This window comes from Neodiprion virginianus, chromosome 5 (assembly GCF_021901495.1).
Source record: "Neodiprion virginianus isolate iyNeoVirg1 chromosome 5, iyNeoVirg1.1, whole genome shotgun sequence".
NCBI lineage: Eukaryota > Metazoa > Arthropoda > Insecta > Hymenoptera > Diprionidae > Neodiprion > Neodiprion virginianus.
The window spans coordinates 30,668,622-30,685,891 of NC_060881.1; the positions used below are offsets into that span (position 1 = coordinate 30,668,622).

At 44.1% G+C, this 17,270-nt stretch overlaps 1 protein-coding gene across 4 annotated transcripts in view; it reads right to left on the bottom strand.

Moving 5' to 3' along the window:
- Window positions 1-944: 944 nt before the first annotated feature.
- LOC124304935 (uncharacterized) overlaps window positions 945-17,270 on the bottom strand; it is a 63,365-nt gene continuing 47,039 nt past the window's right edge. The window contains exons 5-18 of one of the 4 annotated variants that reach the window (XR_006908293.1): window positions 14,369-14,496; window positions 11,418-12,350; window positions 10,759-10,947; window positions 9,889-10,006; window positions 9,657-9,809; window positions 9,097-9,234; window positions 8,802-9,007; window positions 6,949-7,182; window positions 6,794-6,858; window positions 6,473-6,677; window positions 6,253-6,398; window positions 5,969-6,133; window positions 5,459-5,831; window positions 945-3,332 (exon numbers count right to left, since the gene is read on the bottom strand). Coding sequence is in view for 3 of the 4 variants with exons in the window: in XM_046763739.1 (XP_046619695.1) it covers window positions 5,544-5,831; window positions 5,969-6,133; window positions 6,253-6,398; window positions 6,473-6,677; window positions 6,794-6,858; window positions 6,949-7,182; window positions 8,802-9,007; window positions 9,097-9,234; window positions 9,657-9,809; window positions 9,889-10,006; window positions 10,759-10,947; window positions 11,418-12,350; window positions 14,369-14,496 (2,968 nt within the window). In the remaining variant the exon portion in view is untranslated. Of the gene's footprint in view, window positions 5,832-5,968; window positions 6,134-6,252; window positions 6,399-6,472; window positions 6,678-6,793; window positions 6,859-6,948; window positions 7,183-8,801; window positions 9,008-9,096; window positions 9,235-9,656; window positions 9,810-9,888; window positions 10,007-10,758; window positions 10,948-11,417; window positions 12,351-14,368; window positions 14,497-17,270 lie in introns of all 4 variants that reach the window. The other 3 variants (XM_046763740.1, XM_046763739.1, XM_046763742.1) reach the window with 3 other exon arrangements.

The following is a 17,270-nucleotide window of genomic DNA, read 5'->3' on the forward strand; positions in this document are numbered from 1 at the left end:
GGATTGTTCCAGGGAATGTTTTCCCGGCTTCAGGGTGAGTGTTTTTACTTTCGCAGTGAAAAATGGCCCGGCACTCGCACCCTTTCGTTACTGCATGCGGAGGCACCGTTTTAAATCCGCAGTCGGTGTCAGGGATCTGGGGGGTGGGGGGCAAGTGGGGTTAAGCTAGGGGCAGTCGCGGGGTCGCCTCTGACACGCTTGTGGGTATAAAAACCATCGACTAGATGCCTCCCCCCTCCCCCCCCCCACCCCCTCTCACCCTCTATCCCTGTTCTATGTTCGTTTTACGCTTCTTCGCGCACGATGAATATGGCCTCTGCTGATGCACTCGAAGGATAATTATGAATACTAGATACTTGGGTGCCATGCACGGCAGATAAGGGTATAAGACAGAAAATCGCTAAAACTAGAGCAGTGATGAAATTTCAGTGGGGATGGCATAGTTTCAGTGCGATACTCGTCTTTGCAGATCGCTGATGCAGTTCGATTTTTACTTTTATTCTGATCCCTGTTACTCCGTATCTGGGGTTCCCTTTATTTCAGAATTTTTGTCAGCTGAGAAGACCCTCGTCACTTTTAACGTTATTAATAAAACGGTGATTCGCTATTGATCGCGTTGTGCCAGATATACCTTATACCCCGCCTGTTTACACCAGCAACTTGCCTGCCAAAGTTGCTGCTGCACTCGATTCTCATCGTTTGTAGCTCTTCCATGCCGGTGATTCGCCCTCGCCCAAGTCACATCACGTTCACGATTTGAGTTCGCCGATTCAAGCTCGACTTTTTCTCTTTTTGACGATAATTTTCAATTATGACATATGCATATGGGTTGCGCTAAATTCACACCTCGCGTTCAAGTTTAGCAGACGGAAACAACAAAAGTACAAAGATTTGTTGAAGAGTTACTTAGGAAAACGTCGACTGAAGTATTGCTTATCTACACATAGTTCGTAGACATTATTTCTTTATTAAACAACGCGCTACAACTTTCGCATTGTATTCAATTTATAATACTTACAACCTAATGTATAGTGCACAATGTACATGACAGCTTATTCCTAGACAACAGGTTTCGTTTCCCTTTTCTTTATCTTAATTTTTTCGTACAGACTTTTTATAATATGTTCAATTATTGCAATATGTAGTACACGCCATGGTATACGTATTCCGTTTCTGTTTCATCAAAGTTGGGCATAGATTATTTCGTTGACGTATGCATTGTGTAACGTTATCGTTGTTTACGGTCGTCGCGTTTCGCGTACACGTGTACCAAAATCATTTGTTTGCATAATTTGCGCAAAGTTTACTTTACGTTGCGCTCGACTTTGAGTACCCACTAGCTATAGATATGTCACGCATGCACGCATGCACGTGCGCACGTTGTGTGTTGTATCGTGTTAGCCCGGTCGGAATAGCGCTTATTAAGTATTGAACGAACCACGCAAACGCAATTCGAGGGAGGAAATGGTGTCGTATAACATTTTCACCCTGGTACGCAGCACCGACACATCCGTGGCGTATGTCAGTTTCTCGCATTTATTCCAGGTGAGGTAACGTGCGCACGTGTGTGTTGCCGCATGTGAAACATCGCGAGAAGAACGATAACGCATTCACAGTCAATCAGCAGACTTGCTAGAGTCGAATATACATTGGTTGGGATATTGGTACATTTTCCCTTTCATTATTCAGGTAATTTTTTTTTTTACCCTACCTGCTTCATATTTGAATGAAGAATTGGTCCGAGTGACGGAGAAAAAAAATCTATTCGGTTCACCGCGTATATTATTTTATCATTAATCGAATCGCCGAAGCGACGGTCGACAATGTAGATTTCATGAAATCGATCTGACCATATGGGCAAGTGTATCATGTGCTGATAAAATAGAGTGACCGACGGCCAATAAAACAAATTCCATGGATTTAATTGCAGCCTCGATCGGTAAGTGTCTTAATCTATGTACATTAGGGTATACATGTATTTTTTATGTACAATATAACCTCTTACATAATACATGTATATATGTTTATGTATAATATACACGTACATACTTATATTTGTATTTCAATATGGAAGTATACGTGAGGCACCGTAGAGTACCGAAAACGATCGATTTTTGACCCTTGCCGGTTGCCGTGTCGCAATACGTCGCTTGTCTACGGCCCGTTTCTCGTAACTCTTTTCGAGTTACCTTTTTGACCTGCAGTTATACGGACGTACGCGGGTACATTCTCTCAACCGGCGAACAAGTATAGTATTTGGTAATAAAAATATTGGCTGACCCGGTCACGCCGGGTCTTGATATGTTCAAACAGCGCGGGGGAAATTAACGCTCATTTTTAATTTGTCTCCGGCGCCCCTTGTGTATCAACTGATTTAAGAGATACCGGGGGTAGGTATCCCGGCTTCATGAAATTATACAAGTTTTGAAATAAAATCTCATAACGAGGTTTGATAAATTTTTTACTCACTACAATGAGGAGTTGAGAAATAAAAAATACGTAAGGAATCTATCTGCAAACTGGTAAACATTCGGAAATGAACTATAGTTCAACGTTTGAAAGGAGCAAAATTGGGCCCTGCGGCTCTTAGCTTTATTGAAACCAACTTTATCGTACTTTATTGCGACTTCGTGGGACGAACAAATAAGCCTTAATGCTTAAACAGCTATTAGGTTGCCCTTAGCCGCGACGTGGTGGAAAGTTATAACGGTATAGGTACGTACTTCAAAAACCGAGCAATAAATAACTTGCATAATGAAGTCTCGCCAAATACCGGTACAGGCGAATTTAATTCAAATCTCAAATCTGATATTTATGAAACTCGACGATATCTATAGTAATATGGAATTGCGGGTCCATTTCGATTTCGTTACACGATCACTTATACCGCAGTGGAGACACAATCTAATGATTTCCGCGTCTGGCATTGTTATACGTAGAATGGAATTGCCTTAAACTTATAACGTTAGGTACGTGATTTAGTACAAGATAAACTTAAATCTTAAATCAACCTTTCTTTTTTTTCTTTGTCATCTCTTTTCAGTAAAAATTTTCCCCTCTCACTCTCACGCTCTCAGATATCTCGTTTTCGCTCTTTTCTATATTTTTCTCCCTCGCTCTCATTTTTCTCTCTATACATTATTGCTTTGTTGTGCGGAATCTTGGCCGCGCTTCGCACGCACTTATTATGCCACATAATTATCGATCGTTATTTTATAAGCTCTCGATGGATCTTCGATACTTGAATTATAGTTTTAGGTCAGGCATCAGTTCAAGTATCGACGATCAAGGGCGTGCGAGGTGTTCCACCATCTCGTTTTCAGTTCGTTCGGCTATAAATATAATAAGTAGATATATTATAATTAAGTTATTATAGATTAACAATTTTTATTCTATTACAAGTATTGTTTAAATAGAATTCTTTTTCCCATATACAAACAATATATTATTTGTGGTACTTTTTTACAGTACTGTATAGCCTTTTTCACATTACGTACTATACATGTAATATATGTATGTATGTATATCATTTAATCCATTGAAAGTCAAATGAATAGTAGAAACATTCGTATTTCCTAGGTATAATAAGTAATTGTATTCAATATTACGTAACGCCCCGAATACTATATAACATTTATATACGAAACGAGTTTACGAACGAAAATAAATTTCCGCAACTGCCCAATTCGACTTCCAATGATTAATTCTCTCCTCTTAATTACAATGCAATATATATGTACACATCTATTTCTATACGGGTATCTATTTATTACTCATGTCTATACCATATATATACATATATATTTTTGTTCAATTTTTCAATATACCTACATGTATATGTATAGAATTCTATTTTAGTTATTGTTTTTGTCTACATTGTCTACCGCGTTTTTGAGTGGGGAACTTTGGAGGCTTACATATTACAGGCGATAGCAGCAGGTCGGAATAACAATTTGCACGAGTGAATTCAAGACCAGACCGACTTTAACGTCAAATACTATAACAGTTGCTAGCATCCTGGCAAGTGACATTTTTCTCACAATGTAATTCTTGAACTGATTCACGTTGACCGTGGAAGGTTTGCCAATTCCTGGGATATCAATAACTAATTCTCAATTTTTTTTTTCAAATTTTATTTACATAGGCACGTGAGTGCAATGCAGTCGGAAATTGAGTACTCGAATCTATTTCTTGAGATCGTTTAGAGCGACAACCGTACTCGAAAGTAGAGAATTAGTCATCAATGCTTTACCATATTTTCAGTACGATAACTTACAATCGCACACTAAATTTCTAATCTCTTGTCACCTCTAAATGGCGCCAGCGCCGGCGTCACGAGGCTCTTTAAAACAATTTGTAAAAGTTTGAAACAACGTTAAAAATGATAACTGAGAAGCTTTAGTGACGATTTTGAGCTTAGTCTAACCTAAAATATAAAGTAGCCCTATTCCTATTTGTGCTCGATGGATTGGTTGGTATGTATAGTTGTTTGTCTCTCTCTTGTTTTTTGTTTTCGATCTACCAATATTCAATAGGTAGTGAAATTCGCATGGAATACTCGATGTTTTCCCGTTCCGTCACATATTTTTATAGTCAGTCCGACCCCATGGTTGAAAGCTTGAAAATCTTGAACCGCAGCAAGGATCTCGCGAAATTTGTTCAACCGTGTATAGAGCTAATTGTAAAGAGCTTAACGGGGTCGAAGAGAGCATTGAAAGAGGCGGGAGTTTTTGTTTGCCCTCTTTTTTTTGACACTCTACCTCCCTCCTCTGTACCGACAGGGTTTTCATGACTATCTTTCTTTCGGCAATCTCGCGGACTTTTTCACTCGATGTACAATATATATATATATAACTATACATTTGAAGTATGGGTAAACGTAAAAAAATAAATCGACCCAGATTAAATTTGTGCTAAAATAACGCGCAAGGTGTGAATAATTCACTGGAACCCAATATGGTGTGTCTTGGAGGAGGCAAGCTTTCCTTTTCGCTCAGGCTTCAATCATCTCTTCAACCCCACATAACTATAATAATAAGTTCTTAATTGGTATATGATAATAATTTTAAGTATGAGCGAGGACTTATTTCTTTAGACATACTTAATATATGTAGTATATAATATATATATACACACAAATATGTATATAAATATTATATATATATATATATGTGTGTACTTGTAACGCTGCTGTTTTCCATCGTTCTCTACGTTCATCATGGGTGAGACTTTATCAGACAGAGTCTTATTACGACTATCACTGATTAGCGTCGAATTTTATTCGACCAAAATGTATTTACTATATAAATTTCTTGAAAGAAAATAACAAGCAAACAATACTACAGTCTCGCCAAGATTCCGCAGTTGTTATGGTTTGCGATTAGCGCACGCGATGTGTATACAGAACGACGAAACCGTAGCGTACACAACCGAAGAATGAAGCGAATCTTGTTCCTACCCGGCTCAACGCTATTATACACCCTTCCTCACTACGTGAGTCTCTGTTGTGGTGATAATTCTACAATATCGCGAGTTATGCTCTGTCACGAGCCTTGGCGCATCGTTTTGACGAACGCTGATGGCGTTACAGTTGGAATACAGATGCCGGGTCTTCTAGTCACGAGGTAACTCGTTGTGACGAGTAGCAACGTCAAGAGTAACCGCTGAAGCGGATCTTTCACGAATCGCGACGGACTGCCTCTGTTTGTTTGTGGAAGCCTGACTTCGACTTCCGCCATTTTGAATATTGACAAAAGCGGATGCGTGTAGACCTCGTGATGTTTGTTGTTGATCTTTTCGCTCAAATCGCGAAGCATTTCTGCGCACTCATCCTAAGGGGAAAAAAGAAGACGCAGAGTGTTCAACAGCGTGTTTCGTATCAAATTGGAAATTTATTTACCAATGGATCTTGAAGAACAAAGCTTACCTTCAGATCCCATTGGCAAGTATTAAAGGTTTGTTTACTCACCTTTACCCGCTTCAACTGCTGCAATGTTTGTACCTGGGTTTGAAGCTCGGCCTGACTTCGAGACTGGTGACTCGTGTTACCCGTAAGAGTTGTGTCCGACTTTATTTGAGCAATGGCGATGACATTTTCTTTAGTCACGTTGTACAGAAGCAGTGTGCAGACAGTCTGTAATGAGGTAAACTGGGTTCAGATAATGACATAATGTGTATACGGAGTGGGTGGATTCCGGTATTTTTAAGACGTTCGAAAATTTGTGGAATTGTTTAATGTATTCAAAACTGCACCTGGTTGTCAATTTCTTGTCGCACGAAGCTGTCCAGCGATGAAACAGCGTCGAGAATTGTGAGATTGCTGTGTTGCTTGAGCAGATTTTCATCAGCTTCGCTATACCCGAGAAACATGAAGATGCCGTGGGGGATGCTGTACGCGTCTGCAGTGCGATGAAGAATGACGTTAGAGAAAAAATGCATTTAGAATAGTGAATCATCGGGGTCTATAACTGACCTGGGAATGGCCGCATGCAGATGAAGCGTCCACTGTAACAGAGACAGCGACCGCGGTACGCCTGGTAAGCGGGAGCAGCGTGGTTGTAGAATGCAAAGTCGGTTTTACAGGGTGAAGACTCGACGCAGATGGTGTTGCAGATAAGCACCTCGCCCTCGCTGCACTGGCAAAGTTCCGAACACTCGGGTTCGTCCTCTCTGTAGAGCTGTGGGGTAGAACTCGAAACTTAACTCTGTCGTTTATCTCAAGCGATTTTATTTCTCTATTCCTAGAACACCCGAGGTTTGTACATAACCATTTCACGGTTCATCATCTACTCACCCTCTTCCCTCGGCCTTCCCTGATGTACTGATGCGTCTGTCTGGGCCTTTGCACGATGCAGAATCCTGGAACAAAGGGACCGGGCTCAATCGCATTACGTTCAGCCCGCACAACCGCAGAACTTACAAGTCACTGGTAAGAGCTTTGGGACTTACTCGGGGGCACGGTAGTAGTGGTGGTTGTAGTGGTGGTGGTAGTCGACGTCGTCGAGACAGTGGTGGTTGAGTCCCAGGAATCGGCAACCTGTGTGACCTTCGAAATCGGCTCGACCGAGTGCGACTCAGCCAGATCACTTGAATTTTCCTCCACTTCCGTTGTTAGGGTTAGAACCGTTGTTGTACGTTGACGATGGGCTTTTCTTCGCGCGTGAAAGTCCTTCTGCGACTCAACTACGCAGCGAAACGTCACCGAATTAATCCAAGACCCTTTGCACTTGCAATGTAAGAACTCGTCAACTTGACCGAACTAATTTACAGAGTCGTTCTAACTCGCTTCTTATTGTAAACGCTTGAGAAGATAAGCCACCTCAATAAATTCTTACTGCTATTACACGGGCCAACTTATCGCTTCGGTTTTATTGCCATCGATATTCATTTATATTCTGTCGAGTTACGCACAATCATATTAGGAACGCAGTAATATGGTTGGCAGATTGAGAGTGGCCACTCTAATGTCATCCGGAATAAATGCATATCTTCCTTGCTCGCAATAATCTATTTGTGAATTGAATTAATGAACGAGAATCAATCGAATCGGCCATAATGATTGCATTTCATCCAAGCTTGCGTGGCCGCATCTAGTGTAATGATTGAAGGGCTGTGTGCATTGTGCCACAGCAGGGCAACACTACTGCGGATATGTTATACTCCCCCTATGAGTGGGAATCGAACCGGTAAATTGATGTAAGCACACTACAATAATTCAAAGAGGTGGCGAACGGATGAATAGCGTAATCATAGCATCGACTAACATTCGATTTTATTGATCAAAAACTATATTTTGAAGAGCAGTATTAATTTTCTCCCCAAGTTTCCGAAGCTAGCTTCAGTCCTTTAACGTGATTGGATCTTGCGGATAGGCGAGACAACCTTTGTAGTATACATTCAGGACGTGTATCGACCCAGGAGAGTATAAATAGCGGTTGTCGTTTGTCAGGAATTGTACCTTTGGTATCTACTTTAACTTAAGTGAAGGCCGCACCGAAGATAGTCCTAATTAAACAGCTCGCCTCTGTAGCCAGTCAATGAGGAATTGATCAAACTTGTTAGAAGATCTTCGCAAATTTCGGTTTTACTGTTTATATTTCGCGACGAATCGCTAATCGCGTTTATACTTGAGCCGCGAGAGCTGACACAATTGCGGATAATAGGTGGTCCTTTGTCCACCACTTGAATCAATCATCATTCGACGAAGCATGGGCATTAATCATAATCAGGTGAATCATAAATCAGGTGAAATTGACAAATTCTCTACATAGCAGCTCTATTTCAAGCAACTGCGGAATGGCTCTTTTGACATCACACTTGACCAATCGATACGTTTGGGCAAATCCTCAATACGTACAAGTGTAGTAGAAACATTTCGATTTCACCACAAGCTCTAACGCTAGCCAGCAGTGGAAGAAACCTGGCGCAAACTCCATCGTTGAAAACGTACAACAGTGCCGTTAATCTAGGGATTTCAGTCCCCAAGTCAAAAACGAAAGCCTAACAAAGTAATAATGCTTCGGAAGATCCTCGGGTATATAGGTGAATAATATACTTGATTAGATAATTTGGGATCACACCATCGGAAACGTATTGTCGGGATCAATACAACGTGACATTTATAATTCTCGAAGCTTACAGACTCGTGGATTGACGCGATAAATCCTTCCTGAATCCCGAATACAATCGCAATCATACCTTGAGGGCTCTGCTCTCGTCAAGGAAATTTGTCATCTGTGTTTGCGCCTAAAGCTGGGGATCACAGTTAGGCACACGGGTAAGTTATCAGGGGTTAAACTTACCCACGCACGGATTAACCCAGAGCAGTCGCTGCCAGCCGAGGCAGTCGGAGACTTGTGCTAGGTCTGTCCCTTTGCAAGCACAGTTTGAACGCAGGTCCGTGCCTAGGATCCCGATCATTGCTCGACGGCACTCTTTCGTTACCCCGGCGCACTTTTTCGTCACACTGTCGACCGCACAACTCTGTTCGTAGTACTCGAGCCTCTTCCTTAAACGCAAACTCTGGGTCAATGTCGGCTCGAACTTGCCTAACAAAGTAAATTATTAGAACCGGACCATGCTCGCACAGTTTCTTACCTGCATGCTTTGTCTTCCCTGCAGGCTTCGGCGAGGCTGTGACAAGTGGGCATTTCAACCCCCTCGACCCGCTGGGCGCATGCGGGGTGCATTTTTTCTTGAGCAATGATGCAGTCGTCCCGTTTGTTGTTGGTTTTCCTTTAACGTTATAAGGTGTGGTTATGGCTTATTGTTAGTCGGTTAGACGCTGTTATGTTCACGGTGGGCTCGAATGCCCGGCAAATAACTCCATAAAATAAACTTTGAGCGTTGTTTTGTGTGAAGGGAGGTGAAGCCACTTAAAAGTTTTAAACAGCTTTATCGTTTAAAAGAAGACGTCTCTTCTTCCCTCATTCCGCGTACACGGGAAGGAAGGAGAGGAATACGCCCTTGAGTTCACAAGCCTTCTTCGATACAAACTTTGTCCCGATTCAGTTTAGACACCCGAGTTGACGTGGTGGGTTTCGCTCGGTTGTGCAAGCGGATGAAAACAACCGTGGAAAACAAATTACACTTCCTCAAACTCGACCTTAAACTTACACCAATCCCATAAAAGATTGACCACGTTCCTCAGTGCTCACCTGCACAAACAAAATGCGATCTCCATGGTGTGCGCTTCACTCGCTGTTCGATAAAACTGTTGAAGAGCATCCATGCAGGCGTTCCTAGCGCAGTTTCCGAGGTCGCAGTTGTTCAGGACTGGCTGCAACGCCGTCTTACAGTCTGGGTCATTGCTACAGATGGCGAGAAATTGAAATTCGTTTGATGCTTGTCAGAGGAACAATTGTTTTACACACATCGATATCTACTCACCTGCAAGAAGTGTAGGCCTGGTGGCAAGTGCTAGACAAGGTTACCGCCGCTGCAGGACGATGCACGACCCGATGACCTTTCGCCTTAGATCCTGAGAACAGTGCGACCGCTGGCTTACCTGCACAGCATCAGAAATGAGATTTGATGGAGTCCGAAGGCTGAGGACGGGATATCACGTGGTTACGCTAAGGGTGGCTCGTTTGTCTTAATAAAACCGTGGCCCAGTATCGCGAGGGATTCGTGGGTAGCCATAAGTTAGGGGAAGCCCTTCTCGTCCGTATCGAGTCAAATCCATTTTTTCACCCTCATCCCCCTTTCGTTCTTCCTTTTTCGCCTAGGTCCATCCGCCCCGTGCGAGCCTTGGGGTCTGAAATTTAGCGGTTAAACTGCGAGTTGGTGGGATGGTAGTTTGTTCGCGTCACTCTTTGTCTCGGACGATGGAGACCTCGGAACGCCGGGCGAGAATTCTGGCCAACCCATCGCACCGCACCGCAAAGAATGAAGCTTATACAGCAGTATAGGTAGAGAGAGAACGAGAGGGCGAGTGTCTCGGAATTTATTGAGGTTTGGGGGCGAGATTAAAAATTTAGAAAGACCAGCAGTAGAAGCGTTTAACGCCAACGACACCGGTAAATCGCACGAGTGGTGGGCTTCCTCTGAAGTAGCAATGTGACGATTAAAGCTAACTTGACCGTCCGACATCAGGGAATTGATTACCCCCTAAAGAATTACCCATTGCTTTATATACCTACCCCGATGACAAACTGGTACCAATATGGAATTTTGATCGCAAATTTTTCCAGCGCCTAAAATCAGTCAAACCGCGATAACTTGAATCCATTGAACAATTGTAAGCCAACCATCTCTTACCTCCTTTCGAGTTTTGCTCGCTCTTCGAATGATTTTTTCCGTGATGAATCTTCCGCCTGGGTACGTCTGGTATCGGTATCTGCTTAAGGGCATGGAGGTCGCGATGATCAGCATCGATAAGGGGATTCTCCAGCTGAGACTCAATTAGCTCAAAGCTCGTTGAGTTGTCGGGATGTGAAATGACCTTCACTGTAAATATCGATTTAGTACATGATTGGAGGATGGATGCGGAGGGTCGACGAATGGACAGAAGAGTAAGCTAGCATTCTCCGAGTGTTTCGAGTCTGTCGAGGTAGTTTTATTCAATCGAATTGTACTACTACTGTCACTCTTTTTTTATTGTTAGTTTACCCGGTTACCAATGGGGAGAGGAAAAGCTTCGTGATGCGACGATCTGTAATCTTTGGGGTGGGACATTGATCGGGTAGTTTATAACAGTGTATTTAGTTGTTGTATTTTTCATCATCATGTGCGCCTCGTTGGATATGTAAAGCGACCGAGCGAGCGAGACGAGAATCGAAGAGCACGGACGCTAGTTGGCTTGTGTTTTGACACATGTAGGTAGGTATAATCTGTTGACGACGGTAGTGGGTGCAGTGGTGCTGGTGCGGGACGCGCTTCGAATCGCGAGTGTGCTTAACTACCTCCTACCTACGAACCTTTGTCGACGAACCCTTCGAAGGCTTCGCTGAGACCGAATAGCCGGTCAATGGGCTGTCTGCCGCCGAGCCGTAGCTCGTTGTCGTCAAGGTCGATCATCTCGTCAACGACACTCCGATGCTCATAAGTCGGTCTGGGTGCAAATTTCTTTCCATGGTAGTGCTGATCGTGATCGTGATGATGATGGTGGTGCTGGTGGTGTTGGTGACCCGGTGCTGGTGCTGGTGCCGGTGCCGGTGCCGGTGATGGTGCGTGACTATTGCGGTGATTATGGTGCTGGTGCTGGTTAGGGTTGTGATGACGGAATTGTATCTCGGAATTTGAGTGATTAGAGGAGGCGGAAGAGGATGAGTCAGCTGAAGGGGAGTTCGGTGATGACGGTGCTAGGCTGTGCCGATTGTTTTCGTGCGGATAGACATTGCGATTGCGATTCTGCTCATGCCGGTCTTTGGTAAGGTGCTTTTGTTGATGCTCAGAGATGGTGACGGTGCTCGAAGCGTAGTCATGCTTAGAGAATGGTGTTCGTCCCCCGGTGGAGGTTAGGTCGTCAGAATTGTGCTCGTCCAAGGTGGGTCGGCGTCGAGGATGTTCGGGATCTGGATTGGGGCGTGGGCCAGGATCTGGGTCGAGATCGAGACCATGGTTGTTGTGGTGTTGATAGTGGTCAAGGATCGTACCAGGCGCGTGATGGCCTAGGTTCCCGTGACGCTGCTTAGGGACCTCGGGAGCCTTGGGCGGCGGCACCTCGTGGTAGCGGTACCGGGCCTCGATCTCATTGAATGTTCGCGTGGTTGCGGTGGCGGGGAAGAGAAAATATGGGTACATACTGGTCGGGGGAAACCAGAACTCTTGAAAGTTCTCCTGGTGGGGGTCGAACGGATAGAGCGCGGAGTCGGTCCCCGATAAGTCAATGGTCGCGGAGGGCAGAAACTCTGAAACACAGAAGAAAAGTCGCGGAGGGAGGGGGCTTCTTTAGTCAAAGGGTGATGGCAGTGGTGGCGGGAGTTCGAGAGTACACCAACGAAGTTTCCTCGAGACACGCCCACCCATTTCGTATATGCATATAGGTATAATACCCATGGTTATGTGCATATGAAATCCGAATACTCGGCGCACGTGCGATGCCCCACGAAATGGCTTACAATTCATCGTGTTTTTCTTCGCTACTCATTTTCTCTCCCTCTCTTTCTCTACCTTTCTTCATCTTCCTCTCTATCCAAGAGACAGAGAAGGAGAGCGGAAAATTAATGAGAAGAACAACGGGGGGAAAGAAAGAATTCTGAGGAAGAGACTCAGCCCGAGATGTGAAAGCAGGACAGAGAGATAAACGAAGACCGCGTCAAGTTATGAAGAAGAAGGATACAAGGGAGCAGAGCGAGATACTCCCCGTAGCCATTTCAGTTGCAACGCGAAACCGTACGTCGTTTGTATAACGCAGGGTAAACGTACAAGGAGGAACACTTTCTCATTGGTCGTAGAGTAAAACGAATGCAGAAATATGGAAAATACAGAGACAGATAGACAGACAGGCAGACGACAGAGATATTGAGGAAAAAGATACAAAGAAGTCAGTGAAACAGTAACTACTGTAGAGTATAATGTACGCACGGTACGTTCGTGCAGCAATCCTCATGCTAGAATGAAAAAGGGAAAAATAGAACTCCAAGACTGTGACAATAACAAATATCAAGGAAAGTCAATTCATGCAATGATGCGGACTTGCTTCATCATGCGGTGAGCATGCTTGCTGTGTTGCCACGTGCAGCGCGCGGCCGTCGCGTTGATCACTTTGAAATTTCAGATGATGCTCTCGTCCTCTGCGGACCTCGACGTTCGTTTATTCGTCCACAGGTCAGATAGCGCCGATACACGCCTTCGCCAATTGGCCAAAGACGCGATTCAAAATTCAAATTTGTAGTACCCGCACACCCCGCCGCGGCGCTGCTACGCGGAATGGCGGTCATGTCAACTATCGAAAGATCCTGTGGTCATGTCAACCTGCAGTCAAGCCGCGATCACTCAAGCATACGCACGTCTTCCGTCTTTCTCCCTCGTGCTCCACGCGCCGGGCCTGAATTTTTCTTGCCTCCATAGGAGAGGCAAGCGCCAAGGTGATTAAGACAACTCAGTGGAGCACCGGAGTCAGCACGGGACACAGCGTGTTATTTTGTAATGATTACGTACCTACGCGGTAGACACACGCTCGCTTTTGGGAGCCAGTCTACAACCTAGCGTCGGATATACGGGTAGGACTGACGGACCAGAAGACTGGCTTCAAAGGATATCGATTTGCGACTCGCTCCTGTTAGGATGCTCCGTGATCCGCTGTCAAAGATTCACGGGCTCATTCCTGACCCCCATTATGCGCATGAAGCCTGGACGAGGATGTCGCCCCAGCTCCTACCCGTTGACCGACGTTTCATAGGCGGGTAATCATGTTAAGTACTAATCGTTGTGAAAAAAAGATCAACTCTGCACAAACATACACAGACAAAATTCGACTCAAACGGCTTAGGTACATAGTAATATGGTATAACGTATTGTGTTTTACGTGTGGTGGTGGATTTGTGTCGGTTATCGGTGTGATGGCGTTACTGCAACATGATGCAAACGCGTGTCTTTGTCTTTCTGTGTGTGTTCCTGAGCTCGTTCAGTATGTATACACAATAAGTTCCACAACACCGACAGTCGCTCGAAAGTGCTACTCAATTAGCATCAGCCTCGACCTACCCAGCTAGAACGTGAAGAGACGGCGGTAAAGAATATTTGAAAAAATAAATCTCGCAAATACACCCAAGAGTACGATATAACGAATGTTATATACAAAATTTTGGTAAGTGACGACATTAAGTGAGTAATTGAACTGTATTTATGTAATAACAATACTGCAACAATAATTGGCCAGTCTCGACTGGAAGGAGATGAGCAATCATCTCTGCAGCACACTCACCGACGCACGGGTTGTGGTTTACTATCGAGAAGATCTTGTCGCATCTACGTTTCATGTGATTGTTGGGGCAGATACATCCAAACATCGGAGATAGCCGCAGATGTGTCCATGCATCATGGCAGGTTTCCCTGTGAACATAACAGAACTGAATAACTTTGGAAAAAATTCTGCTCTGAAAATCCAAGTTACAATGGATACTCTACACCCGCAGATTTCACACAGTAAGTTATTCGGAGTAAATGTTGAAGGTCCTTCATGTTATTAACAGAGAAAGCTTGCATTATTTGTAGACAAATTGTTATAACCGTTTCGGAAGTGGTACGGGCCAGCAAGCAGCTTGCTCAGCAGCTGCCATAGATCCGTTGTTATACATGTATGCGCATGGCGTAAATCAAACCTCCGCAACTTCGCAGCACTGACTTTAGTCCCCGGCAGAATCCTCGACAGTGTCATACCCGACACAGTTGTATAATCCACGGGTTGCGTACAAACTAGGGACTGCGGTGTGTGAAGGGATGTTGCGCCAACATCTTATGAATTTTAACTGGCCTGCCAGGGTAGAGGTTCCTTACGACGTGCCGTCAAATCACCTTGCGTGTCACGCCGAATACCGGATTATTCCACCTAGGTAGGATGTTTACTTGCCCGACATCCACTGATCATCCCAGGACCTTTACGGCTGCAGTTTCAACGAACGTGTTAGGTTGGTGGGAAAGTACCTCATCGACGCATGTGTTAAAAATTGCGAGCAAATAGATAATTAGCAAATTGAGTTATCGGATTTTTAACGCATGTTCCATGTCGATGAATGGCGTTTGCGACAAAAAGAACGTGATGTAAGTTCGGGATGGCAAAAACAACCCTTGAACTATGAGTTGTTATTAATGGCGGGCTAAGGTTGATGCGACGTTTGATCATGAGCTGTGATACGTAACCGTCATTAGCTGCAACCCCACGACCCACTTCGCGATGGGGAGCAGATTAACGTAGCGGATGTGGCGTGTACCCGACTTCTACGAGTATCTAGCTACGCCGTATTAGCGTGGAATTTGGGATGACAACAGGGTAGCCTGGTTCCCAAAATTTGAGAGCATTCAGCGACCCTTTCATCGCTGGTTGATTCTCGCGGTCTCTCAATTTTTTGGGGAACATTTAACGAATAGGCAAGCCGATTCGTTGAATTTACGAAATGCGAGATGGGTACAAGGTAGGAAGTTGGGGACTGTTGAGGCGATAAGTAAGGTGCGGTCCCTAGCCTCCGGAAAACTTGCAATTTCTCTAACCAATGAGATAAGCACTCCGCGGCAGAAGTTGGATTTTGCGACGGCTGTCCAGGATGTAAAAACGATAGTGTGAACCGGGTGAACGAGGAGTCCACGAAGTCTTTCCAAGAAGTTCTCGGGAGATGTAGATAAAGCAGGAAACAATGCCGGAAGGACTTTAACGAACGTCTGTAATTAAATTCCGAGTAAACGGGGAGCCAGATCCCATCACAAGCGGCGGTCGATAATCCCTAAGGAATTGCAAAAATTACCGACCTCCGGCACCTCCTGATCTCGACTGGCGTTGTGAAGCCTTGTCTCGAAACTGACCCCCTCCCCACAGCGCAAAGAGCCTGTTTCACCCTAAAGAGTCAGTGAAATATATTTTACATTGTTCACCGTCAACCCTTTCTACTCACTTTACGGACAGATGTTACCGAGTTCTGGATTCTCGGAATCGTGATTAATTGATTTGGTGGACATGGTTTACGTTGTTTCTACAGGGAGTCATGGTCTGACTTTCGAATCTCCTGCACGCGACGTCGTTGCAGAAGTTGCTCCAGTTGAATTAACGCAAGCCGAGAAAGCCGAGACTGGGTGGCTTCAAGCAATTTCCCGTCCCCCGGCATTGGCCTCTCTGACTTCTGATCCTTCCTCAACGAGCACCCGGGCTTCCTCACTCGCTCTCGTAGCGTAGAAGAACCCAGATCCCTGACCCGACCCAATCTCACGCAAGTGCAGTCATCCTTGGAAAGGAGTCTCCGAAATATCGCTGGAACGCTTCCGGAGAATACATCTTCAACAATGTCATTTCGTTGCTTGACCAATGTCGCCTTGTCCTTATCCCTCAACAAGATCCACATCTTGCGTTACGACTCGCTCGGCTTTTCAGCATTTTTAACTCGTAAAATACACGCTTGAGTTAAGGACTTCAGGATTCTGCGCGTACTCACAAGACCACGATAAATTGTAGAGACAATCTCTACGCATCGCACGGTTCTATAGTAGACACGGTTGATGATAAAAGTTTCACTGGTTCGCCCAAGTCGTTAGTCTTGAAATAATTTAACGAGGTCTGGAATAATCATTAAGCTTATTCCACGTATCTGGTAATCGAGATTTCCATCGCCCATATAATCTGTTAAGGTGGAGAAAAATATGCAGATAAAATCAGTAAATAGAAGGGTCACAATATCCAGTTTTCAAATATGTGAAAATCTAATTCACAGTATTTTTAATTACAGAAAAGTGAAGTATAAAAAAGTCAAAATGTAAAATCGGACGCTGGCAGGAGGAATAAGAATATACAAAGCCAAAATGTAGAATCGTCAAAATTTAATATTTTGACCTTTTGTTATTTGGGCGTTTCTGTACTGAGACTTTTTAAGTTTTCAAATTCTATGAATTAGATTTTCGCGTCATTGAAAATTTGATGTTGTGACCCGTCTATTTTCTTAATTTTTCGCAGTTTCGCCCCCACCTAATCAGATATAACAATAAGACATTAACAATAAATTAGTGCTATGTTAGAAATCACCAAATGAAAGTACAACAAAATTCCGGTAAAGATATTTTATCCAAAAAGGACAATAGAGAGAAATTTTCTTTAACGAAATGACAACAATAAAGGAACCGACAAA